A 21,957-nucleotide genomic window follows, 5' to 3' on the forward strand; every position below is an offset into this window, starting at 1 on the left:
TTGGCTCAAATGTCATTTAAAGGAACAGTTCACCCAAAAATGAAAATTCTCTCATCATTTACTCTACCTCATGCCATCCCAGATGTGTATGACTTTCTTTCTTCTGCAGAACACAAATGAAGATTCTTAGAAGAATATATCAGCTCTGTTGGTCCATACAATGCAAGTGAATGGTGACCAGAACTTTGAAGCTCAAAAAAGCATATAAAGGCAGCATAAAAATAATCCATACAACTCCACTGGTTAATTATATGTCTTCTGAAGCGATATAAGTGTGGGGGAGAAACAGATAAATATTTATGTCCTTTTTTACTTTAAATTCTCCTCCCTGCCCAGTAGGTGGCGATATGCACAGAGAATGCAAATCGCCAAAAAAAAAAAAAGAAGAAAAATGTGAAAGTGGAGACTTACTGTAAAAAATTGACATAAATATTAATCTGTTTCTCACCCACACCTACAATATCACTTCTAAAGATATGTATTTAATCACTGGAGTTGTATAGATTACTTTTATGCTGTTTCTATGTGCTTTTTGGAGCTTCAAAGTTTTGGTCACCATTCACGGTTCATTGTATGGACCTACAGAATGGAGATATTCTTTTAAAAATCTTCATTTGTATTCTACAGAAGAAATAAAGTCATACACATCTGGGATGGCATGAGAGTGACTAAATGATGAGAGAATTTTCATTTTTGGGTGAACTATCCCTTTAACTCCCTCCCCCTACAAAGCAACTCTGAGTTAGGTCTGAGCAATAACCCAAAAAAGACATTACGATATTGTTCAGTCTTTTGACAATATTAAAATCATATATTGAAATGAATGTTTTGCTTTGAAATTCATTCAAATTGTGATTTTTCCCCCCAATCTAATAAAGCAAAATTTTGACAGCCAAATAGATGGAAAATGTTTTATGCAATAAGTAAAATACAATAAAAATCTAGAACAATAATCAAAGCGTGTTTTCCAAATTGTTTTCTACACTGATTGCAAGAAAGAATGATAGTTACATTAATTTATGTGCACAATGTGACAATACATAATAATACATCTACAGTAATTACATATATAAAAGGTACATAAAATTACCTACAGTACATACAGCATATCTTTTACAAAAACATTGCAAATGACTGCCGTTGTAATTCTGCATAAAACTGGCATTTTTAAAAAGCTACACACCCACGGTTCCTTGTGTATTCATTTATTACATATTTCAGCTAATTTGATTATGCTTTCAGTCATCTCTCAGTTCAGTTTAACACATTTTACCATATTTTTGCAGAATTTATCAGATTTCCCCCTTAAAAACAAAAAACAGATTCTGTCTGGGCCAAGAAATTAAGCAAACAAATTTACAGCTTGCCAAATTAATCACCATTTTTGCTATCTGTCTCATGCTCTCACACTTAAGAGTCACGAGACCTACTGGCACAGCCTTTAGGAAACGTAACTGGTCAAATTAAAATGTATATTTGTAATATTAATGTTTTGGTTTGATTAATTTTATATCACTGACAAAATAATCAGAAGTATATCATAAACATTCTCTGCATCGTCCAGCCCTCCAATGAGAGCAACCTGTGATTCAGTCACTCTGACCTGGAATCAGTCCTGCAATGTTTGGAGTATTTACTCATACACAAAGTCAGATGAGTGAAGAGTGTGCGTCTCTTACATGCGTCCCCGCATTGCTTTGGCTTTCTGCTCCAGTTCAGGGTTTCTGGGTGGCGTTGAGCTCTGGTCTGCTGTGTTCACTGAACTAATTCCTAGGTAAGACCCTGACTCCAGCGTCTAGAGGAAGAGCAGAGACCCACACACACGTTTACAAAAAATACAAGAGACTACAATCACTTTACGGTCTGTGTTTGTAGGGCTCAGGCCTGATTAGCATCGGACATAGCACTGGACTACAGCTACACCATCACAACTGCACAAAAGACTCAGCTTGAGGAAAAAAGGGGCTCTCCATGCCACAGAGTGGTGCATAACATCCAGCACTGGCTGTTTTTTATCACAAAAAGCCTGAATGTTATGACAGTTCTGGACTATTATTTTAGTATCTGTTGTAAACACATGAAATACTGTTGTGGATGGTTAAAATCATCATGAAATCAGCATGCACCCACTTTTACTTTATCAATAAATGTTCTCAATCATATTGTGCACAATTCATCAGGTCATAAAATACATAAAAGAGCACATTTCATATCTATGTTGACATAGCGCTACTACAGCGGTGGTAAGTTCAAGTGCACCTATTATGGTTTTTAAACGTGCCTAATTTTGTTTTAAAGGTCTCATACAATAGATTTACATGCATCCAAGGTCAAAAAACACTTTAATTTGCTCAATTTAAATTGCAGCATTACCTTTTTTTTTCCCCAGTATCAAAAACTACTCGTTCAATGATCCGTTGTAAAGGATTCATTCTAAACTCCTCCTTTCAGAGAGCCTACTCTGCTCTGATTGGTCAGATGTACCAGTCTGTTGTGATTGGTCTACCACTTACAGCGCGTGTCGGAAAGGAAACGCCCACTACCATATCCAGATTTCAGCTCCGTCTGAAAAAATGGTACACTTTACACTAATGTTCCCTTTAAGGGTTTTTCAAATGGGTTCATTAATGACTAATAATTCATTTTCAAGTGCATTATAACTTATATGCGGTTATAATAGAATGCATTAAAAGGTTTCTTCATGCCAAATAGTGAGCCATTTTATCTAACATGTTATAAATGCTTAATAACACTTATTCAACATTAGTAACGTATGAAAATCTATTTGAATGTAAGGTGGACACTTATGAAGCATTTTTTAAGGAGTTGTCAACATCATAAACATACAGTATGCACATAAAGTTCAGTACGGTTTGATGGTCATCTGACACATGCTTTGAATGATCATGAAAAGCTGAAAAGTGTTTGCTCCCCCCAGAGGACTTTAGGTCAATGGGACTATTAAAACCATTATTTTGACATCAGCATGATAAGAAAAGTGACAACACAAGTGAGTCAAGACATAACAGTAATAAGTATAAACACAATGACATAATCCCTGCTTCTAATCTCACTATAATTGTCCATTTATGTTGCATTGTGACATAGATCATGAATTAGGGCATGTTCTCTTTTTGATTAATACAAGTATGAATAAGTGTTTATTAAACATTTATAACATGCAAGTTAAAAAATTCAAACTATTTCTCAAGTATTGAAAAATGGCATTTTTATTAATGTTGTTATAGATGTATATCAATGATTCAGACTGCATTTGTAAAATGACTCTTTTCTCTCTGGCATTTGGTCCAACAGAGTTTTGATTATTATTAGTGTTATTAATATGTTTTTTTTTCTGCTGTTTTTCCTGTTGCATTTTGGTAACACTTTACAATAAGGGTCCATTTGTTGACATTAGTAAACAACATTAGTTAACATGAACTAATAATGAACAATACTTAAGCATTTACTAATCTTTTATGTTAATTTCAGCATGTTGTAATACATTTTTAATATCAAAAGTTGCATTTGTTAACATTAGTTTGTGCACTATGAACTAACATGTACTAACAATGAATTATTGTATTTTATTAACTTATTAATTAAAGATTAATAAATGCTTTAAAATATATTGTTAATTGTTTGTTCATAATACCTAATGCAGTAACTCATGTTAACAAATAGAACCTTATTGTAAAGTGTTACCTCAGTTGTTTTTAATCGTGCTTTATAAATAAACTGACATTGACTTATTAGTCATTAATGAATCCCTTTATAAACCCTTAACAAAGGAAACATTAATATGAAGGGTACCAGAATAATTTTAAATGTCTTTTTACCATTTTATGCATGTTTTGCCATTTTTGCTTCACCAAAAAATTATATAAGATATGACATATACTGTACGTCATAGGTTACACGAGGCCTAGTCACAATAAGAGCATTTTTTGTGCGTGTGTGTGTGTCGATTATACACGCATGATTACCAAAAGTTATTATTACACAATTACCAAATTGCTATTTTTATTTTTTACTTTTTTTTATTTTACACAGAGATTGCAAGTTTTACACTATATTATTATTACAACCTAGTCTCATAGAATGTATGTTACTACTGCAAAACCTTTGGAAACTAAGTTTTACGTGCCGCGCTCCATATTTCCCTTTAGTTTCCTGGTGAAATGAACAATAGTGGTGCCACAACAACTGTGCGTTTAATTCACTTTCACAAATCATGAGTACAACAGCTGATTATGACTTATTAAACATGTATTTTTCACTCTATTACTCACACAATGCTATGTTATGATATCGAACCACTTTTACTTTAATGCATCATTTGAAAAATGTTACATTTAAACACTTGTATTACAGACTCGCCTACATTTACACACTTATTCCAATGTGATTAGCTTGCGCACACCTGATAGTGTGTAGGACTTTGGACTTGGCACGAAATTACATGGTTGCTTCAGAAACTGCGCTTTTCATGTCGCATTTGCTTTTTGGACACCACTGTTTAGTTTTAGGTGTTGGCTTAGGATAAAGATATCAGTTTTGTTGGCCTCTCATTTGATTTTAGGACACTATTGGTTAGGTTAAAGTTTTAGGTTCCGGAGGTACGTTTTACTCATTAAAACCTCCATCTAGTATTCACCTTAAAAACCTCGTCTGATTACAACACTATTTCACTCACTTTAGGCGCCCCCCGCTGGACATTTCACAGGAAAATTGGAGCCAAAAGTGTTACTGATGCACAAAATTTGGTTTTGCATATATGTTGCCACCTTCACATAATGTTCATGAGATCAAGTCTGGATAAAGTCTCATCCTACGTTATTAAATGCATTGCAAATGCCATTTCATATGGTCTTTAACGAGAAATGCATCTTTAAGCAAAGCAAAAGCTGAAAGAAAGATTTCATACTGCCAGTATCAGAAACATGCTCTCCATCTAACACAATAACACCCAAACACTATACAGCACACAACAGCATGTTTACATTCAACACAAACTCTAGCACATCTCACTGCCTCTCATAAACAAGGTCATGTGTACAGCCTGAGTGTCACCGTCATATTAAAACAATACACAGACAAATACAGAAAAACTGAGATGTGTTTCAGCATGTGATACCATGGGTGCATGTGACACTCGTGCAAGAGTTAGTGATTGTCTCAGAGCAAGAGAAAACAGAAGGGAAGAGAGGAAATCAGAAGGTTAGTTGATCAAATCTCCCCGCATGTGTCAGGAGAGGAAAGCTGGCCCTGGGTCAGTCACTTACCATCTTAGTTTTGACCAGTTTCTCTATAGCACTGACGAGCTCAGCAGCACTGGGGACGTCAGCCGAGCTCTGTCGAGAAGCCAGAAGCAAGGACGACTGCACAGCAGCAGGTGAGGAGGAGAGAGACATTAGCACGAGAGGAAAGAACATTCAAGCAGATAGGAATAGGGGGGTTTTCAAGCCCAGTTAACAAGCTTTGGTTTAGGCAGGAGAGAAGCAGAGGACATGCGAACAGACTGTGGGCTCTTTGGTGCATTGTAACAGGTTTGTAAATACATGAATTACTAATAATAATACATGAATTATGAATAGTTCACCCAAGAATAACAATCATTTCCTCATTTTTGTGTCCCTCCAAACCTGTGTGAGTTTCTTTCTTCTGCAGAATACAAAATATGATATTTAAAGCAAGTATATTGTGACCAAGGCTGTTAAGAGTAACATCAAAGTACCATGAAAGTGTCATAAAAGCAGTCCATATAACTCACGCATTATATTCCAAGTCTTCTGAAGCCATACAATAGCTTTGTTGGAGAAACAGACCAAAATTTAAGTAATTAATGACTTAATGAACTATATGATATGCAAATAATATGACTATCATTTGCACATTCACATATTCAAACCATGTCTTGATGCATTACGTACTTTTATTTATGGTACTTTTATAGTGTTGGGTAAAAATAAAAATGTTCCCATTAATCGCAATCTCAATTTGAATTATCCGGATACTGATTCTTAAGATCTATCTGTTAATTTTACAATAAAGCTTACTTCACTTTTTTTGTTGTATTGATTATTATTATCTGCTGAATAAATAGCAACTGAACTGCATAGTTTGGGCCCTGTTGTTAATTTATATTTATAATGTATTTTTATAATGTACCAAGTTAGAAGGCTTCTTGTATGATTTACAGCATCAGCTGAGAGAGAATTTCTTTCATATGAAAGCAAAATGGACATTATAACTGAAATATACTCAAATGAATCAGAACCAAATCAAACATATCGAAATCTAATCGAGAGCTTGTGAATAATAATCGAATCAAATCGGGAAATCTATATCGATACCCCACCCTATGCTTTTATGGTTCTTTTATGATCACGCATACACATTTTCAAAATTGCTGCATCAAGATGTGTTGCGACAGGTTTGACGTAGCTGAACACGGTGCGTCAAGTTTAAATATGCACAAATGAGTCTAGTGCATTCTAGAAACTTTCATGATGTGACTCCTTTTGTTTAACATACAGTATATATACACACAGTATATATTATATATATATATATATATATATATATATATATATATACACACACACACACACACACTGTATATAGTGTTGGGATTCATTTTAGTTAGTGGGTTCTTTCTTTTTGAAGCGAAATATTTAGTTAATGGCTGCTGTTCATCACTCTAAATGAGCTCAGTAATAAAAATAGGGGTTTTTCCCTTGTTTATTAGTGTATAATAAGTATACATTTATGTTAAAATTAATGTGGTCACCCAAGTTGTTTAACCCTAATAGAAATTAACCATGGTTTTACTATAATAATATTGTGGTAACCATGACAGTAGAAATCATGGTTTATTTTGTGGTTACTATGGTTTTACTACAAATACCATGATTAAACTATGGTAACTAGTAAAACCATGTTTAATTTTCATAAGGGACTGTCACCCTAATTAAATATACTGTATAACTATCAGATGATATTACTGCATTCAATCAGAACTTTTTGCAGAATGAAAAAATATCATCTGATTGTTAATTATCTAAAAATAATTTTCTTCTTTAAATGGCTTCAGTGTAGCTTTGTAGGTACTTTTTATTAGTAGCTTGTAGTGTAGCTAACTACTTTTAAAGTGTAACTTGACTAGTTTAACTACTTTAAGTTATGAATAGCTTGAAGCAGGAAGCTACAGTTTGCAAGTAGCTTCTTCAACACCGATTCTTACGCGCTTGAATGTGCGCAAATGGGAGGGGAAGATTTTCAGTGAATAACGACTTCCATTTTGGTCTGTTACTCACACAAAGCTATCTTATGGCTTCAGAAGACTTGGAATATAGCCCATGAGTCATATGGACTACTTTTATGATACTCCTTTTCCTTGCCTGTTCCGCAAGAAAGAAGTAATTTGGGTTTGGAACAACAGGTCGGGGAGTAAATGATGACAGAATGTACATATTTGGATGAACTATTCCTTTAAGAGTTTTACAACTAGTCATATTTGAAAGGAAATGCATGAATGTTTCTGCATTGCACCATAAGGGTGGATTTGTGATTAGTTGACAGTAAGAGAGGGAGCCTCCACCCGATCTTTAGTAAGTTTAGAGTTTAGTAAGGCCACTGTATATGTGTGTGTGTGTGTTTGTGTGTGTGTGTGAGAGAGAGAGAGAGAAGCAGGTGGAGATCTTAAATGAACACATGATGAGTGATGTGGTGTCTATTAAATAAAATCATCTGTACATTAATAACCCAATCCCTGCCTATGACATCTCTCTAAGCTCCTCCCCCTGACCTGTACCTTCTCTTCCTGAGCGGAGGGGTCTTTGATGATCTCCATGGGTGGAGGTAGGGGGGTGTGCGACTCATCCTCAGGTTCCTCCTCTCCTCCACTGTGCATCCCTGAAGAAGATTTGGAGAGCGTTCTCTCTTCTTTACGCACTCTCTAGAGAAGCAAAGACATTAAGCAAATTGACATTGGATGGTACAATACAATACATCTTTCAGATGTAAATCAGTTTGTTAGATGTTAACCTGCATTATTACATGTATTGCGACTGGTCAATTGTGACATTCTATGGTCAAATATTTTTGTATAATGACCACTAAACTACTGTATATTATTGGCCGCTTTTCTATAGGTAACCAATTTCTGACCCTAACCCTGACCCTTAAACCCTAACCTTATTTCTTCTGACTCTAAAGTTAGGAACACAAAGTATCACATTTAAAGCTGTTGTAAAAATACTGTAGATGACATTCGCACACAATTATTTCTCGTCATTATTATCATTAATAATGTAATTGTGTACTGAACATTGGTCTTTGGTCATATTTCTGTTGCTGACATTTTACAAAAACAATATGCCACTCAAGGCCAGCGAATTTACTGCACTCACGCCTAACAACATACTGTAACACGCATGCCCTTAAGTGGTTCATTGCTTTATTATTTGGTGCACTAGCTTATACGTTCTGAAATTGTTCTTGAAGAATTTGCACTCTTTGCTCTAGAAGCCAGCAGTCATGGTTAATGCAGGTCATTGTGGTGGGGTTCACAGACTCTGCCCCAAAAACACAGAGGTTCTTTGTGGCAATGCATTATATGGCGCACAGCTTTTAAGAGTCAGGCTAATCATCACCCTGCCATCTGCCCAGCCACAGCAGCCCTTTAATAATACATTAATACAGCACACAGAACAATAGCACTACTTTTCTCTTTACAGCAATGATTGCATAAAAAAACAAAAAACAAATGTGAGGGTGAATGAAGGAGAGATAACAAAACCTGCTGACGTTAAATCTGCTGTCCATCGTCAACACATACTGTTAGACATAAGATGTAAAATATCAATGCATTCTGTTTTAAAGAACTCATAACTAAAAAGTTTCTACCTTTCTTACATGAACTAACCTTTCTACATTCTAAAAGAAATATCCGGGTTCAATACAAGTTAAGCTCTAATCAACAGCATTTGTGGCATAATGTTGATTAACACAAAACATAATTTCATCCAGAAACACTCAAATACACCGTTTCAAAAGTATAGTCACAAGACGTAAACATTGGACATGTTAACATGACTTTAGTGTGATATAATCGCTTACAACCCTTATCTGTGAAAAGTTGTATAGACTATTACAACTGTCATGACAACAAAGCCTTGTAATCCCACACAAATTGCGTTAAACACAGATTTTGCGGGTGCGTTTGCACCAATGTCTGATCTGCACAGTTCCGAATAAGGCGGTTAACCAGCACGTGTGAATAAATGGCGCTTTTATCGGGCCCAATTCATTATGTAGGCAAGACAAAGCCAACCTACTGTTATTCTACAGCAGGGGTGTCAAACTCAGTTCCTGGAGGGCCGCAGCCCTGCAGAGTTTAGTTCCAGCCCTGCTCCAAAATGCCTCCTTGTAGTCTTCAAGCACTCCTGAAGACCTTGATTAGCTGCTTCAGTTGTGTTTAATTAGGGTTGGAGTTAATCTCTGCTGGACTGTGGCCCTCCAGGAACCGAGTTTGACACCCCTGTTCTACAGAATTGCTTTAGTTTATTTATTTATTTCAAAATCCCAACACCAAGACCAGCATGTCTGAATGCAACTCGTCCAACAGCTTTTAAACTATGTACACCAAACTCGGCACAGACCTTCAGACTGTTCTGACTCAGGTAGCTGTGACTTTTCTAACTGATCAGAATTATGGTTTTCACACAGCGGACAATCTAAAAGCCCCAAAATCCCAAAGACTTACATTGATGAAATGTTCAAATGGGCCAAGATTATTCAAACTTAAACTGACAAAAAATTCAAATGTAAACAAACCAGTGGCATGTGGTGGACTTTTGAAATGAGGCAGAGTGCCACCTTGCACCCTGTCTACACAGGATGCGAGCGTCGCGTCAAAAGCCATAGAACCCATTAAAATGATGATGATCTATCTATCCATCCATCCATCCATCCATCCATCCTCCTAACCTTCAGACAAAGCTTTGTCAAGCCAAACATCAAAATTGTTTTGACAAATTTTACCTATCTAGTTCTTACTGAATTCCTCCAGAAAGTCCAGGTTTCACTAAGAAGCTCATGTCTAGAATTATTTAACAAGATCACCGATGTTGTTGACCTTGCTTAAATAATAATTAACTAGTCCCATCACGCTTCACATACGAAAGGTTTTATATTGACCTGTTTCAGTGATGTCACTTTTTCCCCACAGTCGCCATATTTGTGACCATCAGCGGGAGGAAACAATGGAAAAATGAATGGAAAAACACTGGAGAAATGACATCAAGAAAAACATCAAAATATTCATTTTGATCCATGCCAAGTCCCAGGAAACGTAAATACAGGTCTAAAGACAGCACAAATATTGCCAAATTGAACTTTCATGGACATTTGAAAACATTTTATCCACGATTAATCTCTGTCAGAGAGTCTAATGAGTGACTGGCAAGTACACATGCCCACCGGTACATCACCATAAACATCTCTCATTTAGAAGATACAAATGTTTTTGTGTTATTTTCTGGGGCCTGTTGCATAAAACTGATTTACACTAGTCTTACAACATAGTATTCTATATTCTGTGTATTGTATAATGTACATTGTATGTTATTATTTGTATATTGTGTTGTAATTATGTGTATATTAGATTTTAAATTGTGTTGTAAATATGATGTTTATTGTAAATTGTTATATGTCTCATCACTGTCATGACTGCTATGTTCCTCGGAACTACACCCAAGAATTTCACACACTATTGCACTTGTGTATATGGTTGTGTGACAATAAAAGTGATTTGATTTGATTAGCTGTCTACAATTTTAGTCTTTTTCAGTCAGTTCTAAACTCGTTCTAATTTAAGACCGAAATATAAGACAGCTCACCGCTAGGCTAACTTTTGTTTACATTCCATGTTGCCATGGAAAATAACTGTCAGCTGAGCTTGTGGGGGCTTCAGTTGAGACTTTGTAGAAGACTTTGACTTCTACGATGGTAACACAATTCCTTAAGTTTTCTTTTTTATTATTTGGGTTAAAATCACTAAATTTGTTCATTGCAATTGATTTTGAAGCATTGCATTCTTCTAATAGGCAAATATTTTCCAGCAAAAGAAAACTGTGTTGAGCGCCCACTGTCACCCATTTTATTTAAGCTGTTCAGTGTCTTTCCCCACAATGCAATGCCAATTAGACTGTCTTACTAAAGACAACTGTGAGCTTGTTTTATGCAACAGGCTTTCTATGGTGTCTATAGCTAGTCAGACTAATTGTTAGATGAAGTCTTGAGTTAATGGCTCAAGATACTGACTGTTTGAATGTAAGAGGTGATTTTAACTCCTGAAGAAGGCTTTTGTCACATCTCACAGCACAGCACACTGAAGTTATATGGAATTTTGGTCACAAACATGGTGGCGCGGTCATACAGTGACGTCACATGAAACAAGTCAATACATTGTATGCACATCATTCATCAACAGTATGAAGATTCAATCGTTTCCCAGTTAAAGTTTGGTTTTTTCCTAAAACCAATTATATTACCTCCTCAAGAGTGTCATCCTGTAGTTCGGGTGGCCCCAGGTCGATGCTCTTGCGTCCATCTCGTTTTGGCTTCTGTTTGCTGGGGATCTTCTTGATGTTGCTGCCGTGACTGAGGCGCCGGACGGGGCTGGTCAGCCACTTCTTCAATGTGTTCCCAGAGCGCTTGGGTCCCGGTGAACTGCTCTGTAGGGAGTTCAGTGATGCCTGCGGCTGCAACGTAGCCACGGACTCAGTCTTCCCTTCTGGACCGCTAACTGCATAGTTCTCTGCAGGATGGAAGACAAGAGAAGGGGTCTTTTAAAGGAATATTCTGGGTTAAATATGACTTAAAGCGGAAGATTTGGAATACGATGTCTGGTTTCTAGCTGGTAGACCATCTTGGACCAACAACAAACCATGGAATATGGTGGCTGGTCCTCCAGCATGTTGAGCACAAACTGAATAATTCAACCTGATTTTCATTTTGATATGACCTGCTTGTGACTTTTGACACAACTAGAAAATAGATAAGGATCACACAGAATAATCCACACCATAAAATTATCCACATCTGACACCAGCCCAAAATTCATGGCCAACTCCTGCTAACTGGAAATCAAACATCACAATTCACTGGAAATTATGGCATATTTTTAGACCAGAACTGACACACAACAGTGTGTCATAGTATTGCTATTCTCTTCTGATGTTACTGTACACACACACACACACACACACACACACACACACACACACTCTCCTAGTTATTGATTGCCTCCCAAAATGAAACCACACAAACCTTAAGAAAAAGTAAATACTGCAGAAGAAACCCTAAAGCACTCAAAGACATAACACAAGTAACATCTGTCACTTTGATCTCCGAACAAAGATAAATGATATTACAAAGTCATTAAAATGCGATTCATAGACTTCAGTAATGTAAAGGGTAATTTCTGCAAGTATAATGTTGTGTGTTTCTTTCTAAGTCATTCGATCAGAGCTCACTGAATCATAATTATAATCAAGATTAACTCTGACACCTTTTTCAGAGAACTGAACACAGCAAGATCATTCATAGGTACATTTGCACACTATGACAGATGTAACTAGCTAATCAAATAGCTTTACAAATGGGTAACACTTTACTATAAGGTTCTAATTGTTAACATTAGTTAATGCATTAAGTATCATGAACAAACAATATATTTTTTACAGTATTACTCTGTTAATGTTAGTTAATAAAAATACAATTGACCTTTGTTAGTTTATGTAAGTTCATAGTGAATTTACTAGTGTTAACTAACACAAATTTTTATTTTAAAAATATATTAGTATTTACAATGATATAATAGTATGTTGAAATTAACATTAAACAAGATTAACAAATGCTGCAAAAGAATTGTTCATTGTTAGTTCATGTTAACTAATGTTAACGAATACAACCTTATTGTAAAGTGTTATCAATTAATGCATCAGATATTATTGTGGCTGAGGCTGCAAGACATACCATAAAGATAGAGTCCATTCAGAAAGTATTCAGACCTCTTGATTTTTTTCACATTTTGTTATAATGCAGCCTTATGCTAAAATGCTTTAAATTATTTTTTCACATCAATCTACACTCCATACCCCATAATGACAGAGCAAAAACCAGATTTTTGATAACTTTACAAATTTATTAAAAATAAAAACTGAAATATCACATTGACATAAGTATTCAGACCCTTAACCCAGTACTTAGTTGAAGCACCTTTGGCAGCGATTACAGCCTCAAGTCTTTTGGGGTATGATGCGACGAGCTTCGCACACCTGGATTTTGAGATTTTCTACCATTCTTCTCTGCAGATCCTATTAAGCTCTGTCATGTTGGATGGGGACCGTCGGTGGACAATCATTTTCAGGTCTCTCCAGAGATGTTCGATTGGGTTAAAGTCTGGGCTCTGGCTGGGCCACTCAAGGACATTCACAGAGTTATCCCTAAGCCACTCTTGTGTTGTCTTGGCTGTGTGCTTGGGGTCATTGTCCTGTTGAAAGGTGAACCTTCATCCCAGTCTGAGGTCCTGAGCACTTTGGACCAGGTTTTCATTAAGGATATCTCTGTATTTTGCTGTGTTCAGCTTTTCTTTAACCCTGACCAGTCCCCCAGTCCCTGCCGCTGAAAAACACCCCCACTACATGATGCAACCAGCACCATGCTTCACCGTTGGGACGGTATTGCGCAGGTGATGAGCGGTGCCTGATTTCCTTCAGACATGACGCTTGGAATTGAGGCCAAATAGTTCAATCTTCGTTTAATCAGACCAGAGAATCTTGTTTCTCACAGTCCGAGAGACCTTTAGGTGCTTTTTTTGTAAATTCCAAGAGGGCTTTCATGTGTCTTGCATTGAGGAGGCTTCCGTCTGGCCACTCTGCCATAAAGCCCAGATCGGTGGAGTGTTGCAGTGATGGTTGTCCTTCTGCAAGTTTCTCCCATCTCTACACATGATCTCTGGAGCTCAACCAGAGTGACCATCGGGTTCCTGGTCACCTCTCTTACCAAAGCCCTTCTCTCCTGATTGCTCAGTTTTGCCGGATGGCCAGCTCTAGAAAGAGTCCTGGTTGTTCCAAACTTCTTCCATTGAAGAATTATATTTAAGAGGCCACTGTGCTCTTGGGAACCTTCAATGCAGCCAAAATTGTTATGTAGCCTTCCCCAGATCTGTGCCTCGACACACACACACACACACATATATCTTTGTTAATGTTAGTTAATAAAAATACAATTGTCCTTTGTTAGTTCATGTAAGTTCAATAATATTTAACTTAAAGCGTTAAAAAAATAAAAATAATGAAAAATCACTAATACTGGCAGATGACAGATATAGTAAAAATATATTGTGCATCCCTAGAATATACTATTGTAAATTCCTTAATTCGGACCTGAAACTAATTCTAACTGTAAAACTCAAGTGCTAGAGGCCTGATCCAAGTACAGACCAACCAACCTCATTCTCTCAGAAAACAAAGTGCTCAAAATCCCCCATGTGTTGATGACATCTGTGTGTGTTGAGTACAGGCTACAGGGTTAAATGGCTGACTCATTAGAGGAAGCAACCTTGAGAGAATTGATCACAGGGCTTGTGACAGAAACATGAGTGTAAGTACACTAGATAGAATACATAAAAGAATCAGAACAATTATGGCTATTATCTGTTTGTATCACTCTGCTTGTCTGTGTTTGCAGCATTCGAGATCCAGACCAGAGTACGTGAGCAGAGCATAGTGGAAGCAGAGTGGTGAGAGGAGTTGTGTGATTTTGCCTGGAGCAAGGAGCAATTATTTTTATTTTATTTTTAAGTAGGAGTGTCTGTGTATTCTGGTCTCATAGAATCATGTTACTATACCTACATTTTTGCAAAATGATTTTTACGTGGCTTGTTTTACATTTCGTAGCAGTTTCCTGGTGAGATGATCACTAGAGGTGCTACAACAACAATTACTTTAATTCACTTTCACACAAATCAAGAGTAAAATGGCAGATTATCAGTTCATAACTCTTTTCATCTGTTTCTCACACACTATCTTATGGTATCTAAACACTTTTATGATAGAGCATGACTTGTAAAGCGATACATTTTAACATTTGCATTAAATAACCAACTACATTCACAAGCTTGTTCAAGTGTTACTGAATTGCACGGTATCTCAACTGATGGAACGGGTTACGAGTCCTGAAGAGCACGTGAGTCGACACGTGTGCTGAACGTGTCATAGAAGCAACACAAAATGACATGGTTAGTTCAGCAATTGCCTTTTTCCTGTTTTATTTGCTTTTAAGACACCCTTGGTTAGGTTTAGGTTTAGGGTAGGGAGGTCTGTTGTGTTTATTAAAAATGTGATAGAGGATTAACCTAAAAACCCCATCTGTTTGGGAACATTTAACTATGTTTTAGAGCCACATAGTGGACATTTCACCTTGGAACTGCCGCAATACCTTTAACATCACCACCATAATATAATTTAGCTAAAATGTCACCAAAATAAAAAAAAATTTCATGAGATCTGTCTTGTTTTCTCTCACTCCTGGATCACTGAGCGGGGTTTGTTTGTCATCAGTGAGATGACAACAGCACTCTTGCTTCTGCAATATCCTTTAAATATATAAAATAAAAATTTTGCCCCGAGTCCTGGTTCATGTCGGCTGTGACCTCAGATATACCCTCTCTGATACTACAAAAATGCTCAGTTTTCTGAGTTAGTCATCACAAGAGTGTGTTTTCAGCTGCTGTGTCTGATGGAGTGTATCTCTGTAAAGTGTTGAAGTGAGTTTTGAAGAGTGAACCTACGTAACACACAGACTGACTGACGACAGCATGCCGTCTTGTGAGCGTGTATGACTGTGTGTGGAGTGAATAGAGGGCTTGATGAGTGCAGGCATTTAAACTGCTCTTTAAACACACACACACACACACACACGCACACACACACTTGTCCTGCTGCTGCCTCAGTAACAGAGAGAGTGAGTGCAAGAGAGAGAGAGACAGAGAGATGTCTTTGTTCGTTTAAAGTGGTCACATCACATTTCCACAGAAGGCAGCATTTGGATCATATGACCACTTTTACTACAAACCAAAACTAAACCCAAACACAGTGAGGAACTCCCATTGACAAAAACTGTTGTTAATGGAAAGCCGCTTCACAAATAAACTAGATTTGTACATTTTCTGAAGAACATGTGCGGATGCCTGCGCGAAACTCGCCGCCATGGCACTAAGGTCTGCTGGTTGTCATGGTGTTGCTATGCAGTTTCTAAGGTGCTTTGAGTGGTTGTTGGCACATTTCTAAGGAGTCCTGGTGGTTACTTTCTGGCTGGAGTCAAAAGGCCCAAAAGTCACTTTATATCCTGGTCTCTAGAGTTTGCTCAGGTCGCTCCTTCAATGCAAGACTAAGAGATTTATTTTGCCTATTTTCATCCAACAACTGTAAGCCTGATCTCTTGGAATAGTAATAGCACACCTCTATACTCAGCAAGCTATGTGATTTGATGCATTATTGTAGTATGCAGTATTCATGCCTGTAAAACAAACGGTACAGGAAGGGTTATGTAACACATTTTAATACTTAAGGTTTCTTCAAAGCACTAACCCAAAGCATGAGCAATAGTAATAATAATGCTTGACATAGCAAACACTACACACACAATAAACAATGATAAACTAAGGAGTAATTTATCAGTGAATGTTCCACAATAAATATATCTTCTGTGTGCCTCTAGTCACAGATACTTCACTGGTCTATTTAAACTCATTCAGATGATCTATGCAGTAAAAATACCACACATGGCTTCCTTTCAGTAGTTTTGTGACATGGCAACTCTGAATAAGAGTGAGAGTGAGAATGGCCAAAAGTATTTGGGCACTTAAGTCACACTCCAAAATGTCTGAATGTCAACGTCTAATCTCTCTGATGTTGTGTTTTTTCCTTTGGCTTGAAGTGTGCTTGTGCCATCTTTCTTTAATATACACTCATCATCAAGCACTTTATTAGGTACATCTGTACGCCTACTCATTCATGCGATTATCTAATCAGCCAACTGTGTGGCAGCAGTGCAATGTATAAACTCATGCAGATACGGGTCATGAGCTTCAGTGAATGTTCACATCAACCATCAGAATGGGGAAAAATGTGATCTCAGTGATTGACTGTGGCATGATTGTTGGTGCCAGATGGGCTGGTTTGAGTATTTCTGTAACTGCTGATCTCCTGGGATTTTTACACACAACAGTCTCTAGAATTTACTCTGAATGGTACCAAAAACAAAAACATCCAGTGAGCATAAGTTCTGTGGACAAAAACGCCTTGCTGATGAGAGAGGTCAACAGAGAATGGACAGACTTGATCGAGCTGACAGAAAGGCTATGGTAACTCAGATAACCCCTCTGTACAATTGTAGTGAGCAGAATAGTATCTCAGAACGCACATGTTGAACCTGGAGGTGGATGGGCTACAACGGTAGAAGACCAAGGAAAAGTGACTCCAGGGGTGGTTGTTTAGAGTCTTTACTTGAGGAGCTACCCAGGCCCCCATACTTTGTGATTTTAATCGTGTCCAAATCTGACAAGTTTGTGTTTTTCTCTCACAACCTCTGTAAAAATGACAGAGCAAATTACCTACTGTTTTTACGGCTAACTCAAGGGTCCTCTGAGAAATCTAATCCCATCCGAATGTGAATGTCTGTGACTGATATTGAATTTTCACAATGCATCTCCTCATGTACTGTATTTTGACTTGCATGAACTACCATTAAGATCATACTTATGTGCACCAATCTTCTGCCTGCAGTGCCTTTTAATATGGATGTAGATTTTTTTGCCATCCAACAAAAAAATAAGAAAATAAAATCAACAAGGAGAGCACTAAAATTGCTCAGACACACCACTATAAAATCAGCATCAGGCAAGATACTCATCTTAATTTCCTCAATCAATTATATAATGTTATAATTATATAATTCACTGATAATCACTCTGATGATCACTCTGGTTTATTTCAGTGGGTTTATTATAAGCAGCACTTCTATAAACTCATGTGAAGTTTATTTTAATTATCTAAAATATAATTGTAATTTATAATGCAGAACGAATTAAAATTAAATCAATAAATTAAATAATTAGTTTTGACATTTATTTTTAAAATGAAAAGTATTTTTAAATTTAAACATAACATTTAAAAGATACATTAATTAACACATAAATGTGTTCAAACTTCTGTAACGCCCACATCTAGAAAACAGACGCGTAATTTTGTGTTCAGGATGCGCATAAGCGGTATTGGGCCGCTCTCTGAGTGAAAAGTGAGCAAAACAGCTATCCATTCATAAACTGCATTCGTTAAGCTAAGCTGCCAAACAATGTTCTGTCTCATACATAACTTCCTGAAACAGTAAGTGAACGCTTTCGTCTTAAAAGAGACAAACAGGCAGATGTGGCCGTCTTTATCTGCTGTTAAGTCTAAGCTCTGACATTCCTCTGTTGTCAACAAAAACTTTGATGTTTCACACTCTCAGATCCTCTGAGCCGGACCGGTTCTGAAACACACACACATGCACACACATGCACACACACACACACAGTCCAGATGGGCAGCATTCCATTCATAGATGAGGAGTTTCACATGCTTTATACTGACACCTCCTCATGCATCTGTAACACACTACATCTGTGCTGACTGTACATTACTATAGCGTAAACTTCTCCAGAGACCAGCGGGAATAAATAGAGAAAATAAGTCTCATGTTCCCACATTATTTCTCCCTCAGAGCTGTCATCAAAGAGCCAGTAAAGCTGTTCTGATCAAAAGAGGATTTGGACTAATTTGGTCTTCAAAGACTGCAGGATTCGTGTTCAACAACAGCCCTGGACAGACATACCAGGCTACACATTAACAGATCATTTTTCATAATTGCACAACATGAGTGATGCTCTTTACACCTGCCGTAATAAAGAGCCACAAGATCAGGTCATGTCCTGGACACAATAGTAAAACAGAATATCTTTGTAAATTCTACCTAGAAAGAATCAACTTCAAACAGAGTTGAGAATCATTCTGTGGTGGTGTAATTTTGTTTAAGCTCAGGGATTGTAAAAAAAAAAAAAAAAAAAAAAAAAAAAATTGTGATCCAAGGTCGGTGGTACCATGTGTCTTGATTGTGATACAATGCATTTGAATGTCTTGAATTAAATGCAGGCAGGAGTGAGATTTGAGAGCAGTGGTGGAGGGGACGACTGCCATAGAATAATGACAAATTTTGATCTGTTCCTTACACAAAGCTGTTGTTTGGCTTCAGGTAACTTGAAATATAATGCATGGTCATATGGGCAGCTTTAAGGTGTTTTTTTTTTTTTTTTTTTTTGTCCTTTATGGAAATTAACAGCCCCTGTCCTTATGCCCTTATTTCAATTTATAGAAAAGTACAGCATGATGGTAATTTTCACAAATCCTTTCAACATATTTAAGCCCAAATCAATTAAATAATAATAATAATAATTAAAAAAATTAAAAAAGTCAATAATATATATACACTGCCGTTCAAAAGTTTTGAAACACTTGCCTGAAATGTTTCTCATGATCTTAAAAATCTTTTGATCTGAAGGCATATGCTTAAATGTTTAAAATTAGTTTTGTACACAAAAATATAATTGTTATATATAATTGTATAATATGTCCATATTAATTTATTTCATTATAAAACTAAAATGTAATAAAAAAAATTTTTTTTTTTAAATTGATGACTTGGACCGAATAATTAAGAAAAGCAGCCAATAAGTGCCCAACATAGATGGGAACTCCTTCAATACTGTTTAAAAATCATCCCAGGGTGATACCTCAAGAAGTTGGTTGAGAAAATGTCAAGAGTACATGTCTGCAAATTCTAGGCAAAGGGTGACTACTTTGAAGATGCTAAAATATAACACAGTTTTGATTTTGGATTTTTTTAGTCACAACATAATTCCCATAGTTCCATTTATGTTATTCCATATGTGAAAAAAATAAAATAAAAAAAAATAAAGAATGAGTAAGTGACCTTAAACTTTTGAACGGTGGTGTGTGTGTGTGTGTGTGTGTGTGTGTGTGTGTGTGTTATATATATATATATATATAAATACACTGTATCTATCTATCAGTGGTGAATTCTCAGGACCAGCAAAGCCTTCTCTGCTGGCCTAACATGTCAAATAAATAAATATTTTTCATCCTTTCATTCTCATTTCCTTTTTGCCTATGTATTTTTAATCACTTTCCACTCTTAATTAATCTACAAACAAATAGAGAAAAACTAAAAGTTTATCCAGTCAGAATTTATTCCTTGATGCTTATAAGCAAAGTGTGACAACTGTTTCACAAATCACATGCCCGAAGCCGAGCTCGTCAGCTGAAGCAGCGTGCGAGTCCGAGCTCCACCCCGTCAGGCCTTCAGAATTTCCACAGAATCCCTCAACAGTGCAAATGAATGGGCAACTAAAGTCAGATTGTCAGATTCATCAGCCAATCTTTTTCAGCCAAGATTTATTTGTTCTTGGTGGGTGTGATCTTTAGGATATGTCCCGGTCGAGGCCTTCTAGCTGGCCTTGAGTGACGCAATTACGCTTCAAGTGATGTACGTAATTTGAAAGCGAAGAGTGCGAGATCGTCACTACTGCCGCTATCACCATTGAGAAAGAGATCCTTATGGATTTAAAAACACGAGATGTTCTGCATGACTGTGTGATTCTGTGACTGTGTGCAATTCAGGCTTGAAGTACATCTGTTTTTACGAGCTGCATTAATAGGTGGCAGCGCAGCTCAAAATACCTCATAAGTAGCACAACCACAGAATGAGAACTGCTTACTGGAGGAAGCACAACAGAATACAGAAATTTTCAGATGCGATTTTCAAAGTTTCCATGACTTTTAACTTGCCACAGTGTCCTAAAAGTGCAGCATTTATGATGCTGAATACCATTGAGACGCTACAACCGTGTGAGGCACGCACATGTACATAGACCGACAATTAAAAATAGTGCAGGGGGAAAGCATGAACTCGTCCTGTGAGAACTGGCCACACTGACGAACTCAAAGCAAAACCGTTTGCTGTCAACTGTAGGCTTGTTCAATTATAGGAGTAAAAAACAAACAATACTGTATACTGAGTTCATAAGCCAATTTTTGTATGGTCTATGTGGTTCTCAACCTTTCTTGAGTACTGGACCCCCATCATATCACAAACCAGTCTCAAGGACCCCCTGACTCTGTTTTTTACTTCAAAATTGACTTTACTTGTTTACTTATATTTAACACCTTTATTTACATTTATATTACATTATATTATATTATTATGTTCCCATTTCAATATTTTCACTGCAATAAAACTACATTATTCACAAAGACAAACTGTAATCGAATATAACATTTTATCAAAACCTTTTTCCTATCATTTGTCTTGCATTTCTTTTAGTTGTTGACAAGGATTCACATTACGCAACCTTTACATATCTATTGTTACTGATCAGTATTTTAAAGACATCATACATTAACCTGACTTTTAACCTGATTACGTTTAACTTTTACCATTCCCATTGTTTTCAATAAAAAAATTCTCATTATCGTAAAACAGCCATTTTTACTGGACTGTAAAAAGATGCTGTTACTACAGTTACAATTATACAATATACAATAATCTAGACTAAAATAAACATTTTCATTTAAATGAAATGCAGTGTCAAGGGACTACTACTATGATATATAAATACTTTACTATTGAAATAATATATCATTCTTTTCACATTGCGGTAATAAGAATATCATAATGACCATTTTATTTCTTTTTGCAGTAATGAGAATTGGGGGGGGTAACATGTGCATAACTGTCATAACAATAATGCCACCATGTAAGAAATCTTAA

At 36.5% G+C, this 21,957-nt stretch overlaps 1 protein-coding gene across 1 annotated transcript in view; it reads right to left on the minus strand.

Annotated features, from left to right (window-relative positions):
- Positions 1–21,957, minus strand: part of LOC127448053 (kalirin-like) — a 325,245-nt gene that overhangs the window by 45,215 nt on the left and 258,073 nt on the right. The window contains exons 35-38 of the mRNA XM_051710307.1: positions 11,559–11,824; positions 7,817–7,960; positions 5,286–5,381; positions 1,680–1,795 (exon numbers count right to left, since the gene is read on the minus strand). Coding sequence (XP_051566267.1) covers positions 1,680–1,795; positions 5,286–5,381; positions 7,817–7,960; positions 11,559–11,824 — 622 coding nt within the window. The remainder of the gene's footprint in view (positions 1–1,679; positions 1,796–5,285; positions 5,382–7,816; positions 7,961–11,558; positions 11,825–21,957) is intronic.

Source organism: Myxocyprinus asiaticus, chromosome 11, assembly GCF_019703515.2.
Source record: "Myxocyprinus asiaticus isolate MX2 ecotype Aquarium Trade chromosome 11, UBuf_Myxa_2, whole genome shotgun sequence".
Classification (NCBI taxonomy): domain Eukaryota; kingdom Metazoa; phylum Chordata; class Actinopteri; order Cypriniformes; family Catostomidae; genus Myxocyprinus; species Myxocyprinus asiaticus.